General features: G+C 43.8%; 1 protein-coding gene across 1 annotated transcript; it reads left to right on the top strand.

Annotated features, from left to right (window-relative positions):
• Nucleotides 1-289: 289 nt before the first annotated feature.
• On the top strand, nucleotides 290-4078 carry LOC112541126 (uncharacterized). The gene has a single exon (XM_088143267.1). The coding sequence runs from the start codon at nucleotides 586-588 to the stop codon at nucleotides 1645-1647; it is 1062 nt and encodes a 353-aa protein (XP_087999393.1). The 5' UTR covers nucleotides 290-585; the 3' UTR covers nucleotides 1648-4078.
• Nucleotides 4079-4425: the final 347 nt, after the last annotated feature.

The raw sequence follows: 4425 nt of genomic DNA, 5'->3' as shown, positions 1-4425 counted from the left end.
TGCTATGTGTGGCATAACCATGGAAAAATTGAAAAAATATACTTCAGAGGAAGGGGATTTTTTTTTTTTTTTTTTGCTTAATCAGACCCATACAACTAATGCTAGCAATCATACTTCCATCCACTACAAATATGCCAATCACTGTCTCTTCCCTCTCTTTTGCTTAGTATTTCTCTACAGAAGAAATCTGTAAAATGTGATCAACTGAAAAAAATGCCAATTTTCTGTCCTGGACTCAGTCTATCAAAGATCAACCAGTGAGTGCTGAAAACAGAGAAACTAAGATACGAATGACATATCTTCCAGAAATTACCACTGCTCCAGTTACAGGTCTCTGATTCATTTCCTCCTCTCTTGTTCATTCAAGTTGCCTGTTGTTCTTCAAGGCTAAAGTCCAAGGAAGCTCTTAGCTAATCACTTGACAAAGAGCTCTTTGTGATGGGTTCCTCTGGGGAAATCTGACTCTCTTCTCCCATCTTTAGAAGCTGACAAGGATCTGAAGTGCAGGAGCATAGATCTCTATTCTCTTTCTGTGGGCTTTGCAAGTGCACAGCAAGAATAATTTCTGTTCCAGGCCTCTTAGAAATGTCTCTCTTGTTTGTAGCTGCTCTTTTCTTTCCTGTTCATGGGGCTGATACTTCCAAGGTTTGCCCCCATCTATGCTTCTGCTATGAATCCTCCAGTTTTGTGGACTGTCATGATCGGCACCTGGCCCATATCCCCCATGGCATCCCTCACAATACATGGATGCTGAACCTGAGACATAACAACCTGAGTGGGCTAGAGGTAGGCTGCTTTGATGCTTTGTGGTCTTTGAAGATCCTCCTTTTGTCCCACAATTCTATTGCTAAGATTTGGCCCCAAACGTTCAAGTCCCTGAGTTTCCTGGAGAAGATGGACCTCAGCTACAACCTGCTTGCTCACCTACCGCGTGACTTCTCAAATGAGTTGACTTCCCTGAAGGATCTCAAGGTAGCCCACAACTGTTTGATAGCCTTGGGTTTTGAAAGCTTGCAGTATATGGAGAACTTGGAGAAGCTGGACTTGAGCCACAATCTGGTCACTTCAATCGAGAGAGGGACTTTCCGGGGACTCTCCAGGCTCCGACATCTCTACCTTCAGTCTAACAGGCTTGCAGTTATCCATAATGGCTTCTTCTTTATGCTCCAGAACCTGGAAGTCCTTTTGCTTAACAGCAACAACATCAGCTTCATTGAGGTGGAGGCGTTCACTTCATTACACAACATGAATCTTTTAGCTTTGACTGGCAACCAGCTCATCCATCTAAAATTTAAGACTTTCCTGAACATCCAAACAGTCAGCACCCACATCCAACTGGCTGGTAACCCATGGGCCTGCGACTGTGATCTCCAAAGGGTTTTTGGCAAAATCATTAGTGTTCGGCACCTTCATGTGGATGATTATGAAAACATCACCTGTTACAGCCCTTGGCAATTAGCTGGCTCACCCCTTGTTTCTGTGGACAGCCAGCTGTGCATGGCAGAGACAGCCACTGTCTTGGTGATCACAGTCACTGTCCTGGTGACAGTGATTGCTGCCATTGTGATGGCAGAAAGGAACAGGAAGAAGAACCAGGAGAAGAACTGGAATGAACTGGAAGGGCCTTTTGACTCACAGGAGAAATAAGACAAGGGACAAGAAATGGTCTTTTGATGTATTTCAAATGTTGTTTTACTCTGATTCTTTAATCCTGATCTATAATTCCAAATTCTTCTTCTTGTTTTTTAGTCAGCTTGGTGCCCTCCAGATGTGCTGGTATCCACAGCGGGCACAAGTGATGTCATGTGCATTATGACATCATTGCATAAATGACGCAAATCATGTAATTTACATCAGTCATGTTGTGCAGATTACATAATGTTCTTTGTGCTATTTATGTATTTATTTGATTTATATTTATTTATTTATTTATTTATTTAATAGACTTGTCCCCGCCCATCTCCCCACAATGGAGAGGGAGTATATCCTGCCTTTCATTCAGGATCTCAGGGTCCTAAAGGATCACAAACATAGTGCTCCAACCTATGAACTAGGTTGAGCTGAAAGAGAGAGCAATTGGCCTAAAGCCACTCAGTAGGAATGGCCTTGAAGGGCAGGAGGAGGAGCCTCTCCCAAGAGATCAGACAAGTTGAGTCCATTCAAAAAAACTAATTTGAGAAAATGTCTCAGACAAGCCTCTCCCTAATTTATACGAAGATAAAGTGGGGGGGGGGGGGAAGCACATTTGGACCTGCAAGATTCTGTTGCTGTTCCAATGAAAGTAGTTTTAGACCAACGTGGCATTGGTTTCTTGGTTTGGTCTACCTTATAGGCTGACACCCGGGGCCCTTCCCTGGCTGAGGGTGGAGTAGAACCCGGGTTTCCTTTCTCCTCCCCTAGCACACCACCCTGGTTCTCTATGATGAAAGATGTGCTATGCTGATGCATGTCATGTCATCATGGCTTGTACTGGATGTCTGGTTTGAGATTGCACACCGACAGTGAAATTCAGGATGTTATATTAATTATGGCACGACCTGGAGAGAGGGAGCCTTGCAACAATTATTTGTGTACCAAGAATGTGGCAGTGCTGTCATATGTGGGGCTGCTTTGAGAATGCTCTCAGAATTCCAGTCAGCCCCAGACAGGAGTCTGTGTGCTGGGGAGGGGGTAGGCAGAGTGGTATCAACCATTTTTAGTCTGCACTCACTTGACACCAGTGCTTAGCAATCAGCACTGCTGGACGTTACTTGTTTTTTCCCCCAAGTCAAATTCAAGTGCTGATTTAACCTTCAAAGCATTACAGGGCTTAGGACCAGGTTACCTGAGGTAGCAGGTCCCCTCCTGTTTTCCTCCCTGGGCCCTTTGGCTATTATGCAAGACCTCCTGAGGCTGCCCATTTAAAGATATGAAGTGAGCAGCATCTGATGGGGAAGGAGAGACAGTGTAGTGCAGTGGTTAAGGTGTTGGACTAGAAATGGAGAGACTCATGTTCTAATCTTCCCTCAGCCATGGAAGCTCTCTAGAGGACTTTGGGCCAGTCACTCACTCACTCACTCTGTCTCTCAGCCCAGCCCAGCCCACTTCAAAGAGTTGTTGTTGTAGTAAAAAATAGGAAGAAATGCTGCATATGTTACGTTGAGTTCTTGAATGAAAGGTGGGGTAGAAATCTAAGACATAAATGTTTTCTTGCAGTGACTCACTAGTTTTCTAGTTATGGTGTGGGGTTTGGGGCTACCAGGCAAAGTGACTTGTGTGATGATAATTCTCATAATCAGCTTTTTTCTCTAGATCAGTTATCCCCAGTCTATATTGGGACATTAGTCCAACGCCTGTGGAGAGTGACAAGTTGGGAAAGATTGACTGGGGGCTAGTGATATATTATTTTCTTCCCCATGTGAGTCCACCTGCATCCATTTGATCTTCCTAATGTAGGCTGGGCTGAGAAGTCCGGTGTCACCTCACAAACCTGGAGCCAACTTTGGTCTCGAGATACGGTACACACTTTCTGTGGCTGGATCCTTGGCTAAAGTAGACTGTACAAACAAAAAAGTACAGTACAGATGACACAGAGCTTTTCTTGAACCTACAAATGCTGGGTTCAAATCCGCACTGCTTAGCTTCCCCATCTGTTCCACAGGACCTCAAGGGAGCCCCTTCTCTAAACCTGAAGGCCGGCCTTCCCCCATCTCTTCCACTACTGCAAAACACTGTTAATACCTTGAAGCAGCATTTTTTCGGTGTTTCACTGATCACAGGCACTTTTTTTTTTTTTTTTGGAAAACCTCAATTCTCATTTCTAATCATCTTTTGGAGGAAATTGGAAACTGAAGAGACACTCAAACTCTCTCTGCTGATAATTGGGATCTGTAGATATACAAAAAGGTCAGTGACCCTGGTTTCTGAAATTAAACGCAGAATGTATTCTAAATTGTGCTAGCTAGAAGATGTACTTCAGGGACCTGGTAATGAAAACAGGAAGCTCTTGATTGATAGGATGACAAACACTGGCCAGGTTACAGAGGGAAAGTTTCTACAGATTTCTTATTAAAACCAACATTCCAGAAGGTTGCTTTTGGTTTAGTCCAGTCTAGTGTTTTTCAAATTGGCAACTTTAAGATGTGTGGACTTCAACACCCAGAATTCCCCAGCCACCCATGCTGGTTGGGGAATTCTGGGAGTTGAAATCCACACATCTTGAAGTCGCCAAGTTTGAAAAACGCTCGTTTAGTGTGTTGAGTGAACCCAACCAATTGTGAATTATGAATTATGAAATAAACAATAGTAAAACTACCATGGCTTAGTGTATTATGAGAACCCAGCCAGTGTCTATGAAATCTGGACAAAACTACAGTACAAACCCTGATCCGGAGAGTCTTAGCTAGCAAATGTTTGCAGAGAAACGGTACGGGATAAATATCTGGG

This window comes from Python bivittatus, unplaced genomic scaffold (genome assembly GCF_059951505.1).
Source record: "Python bivittatus isolate LINGU-HERP-01145 unplaced genomic scaffold, Pbiv_v1 ctg000410_np1212, whole genome shotgun sequence".
Taxonomy (NCBI): Eukaryota; Metazoa; Chordata; class Lepidosauria; order Squamata; family Pythonidae; genus Python; species Python bivittatus.
Note: the sequence above shows the minus strand (reverse complement) of the source record. Positions and strands in the feature narration are given on the sequence as shown.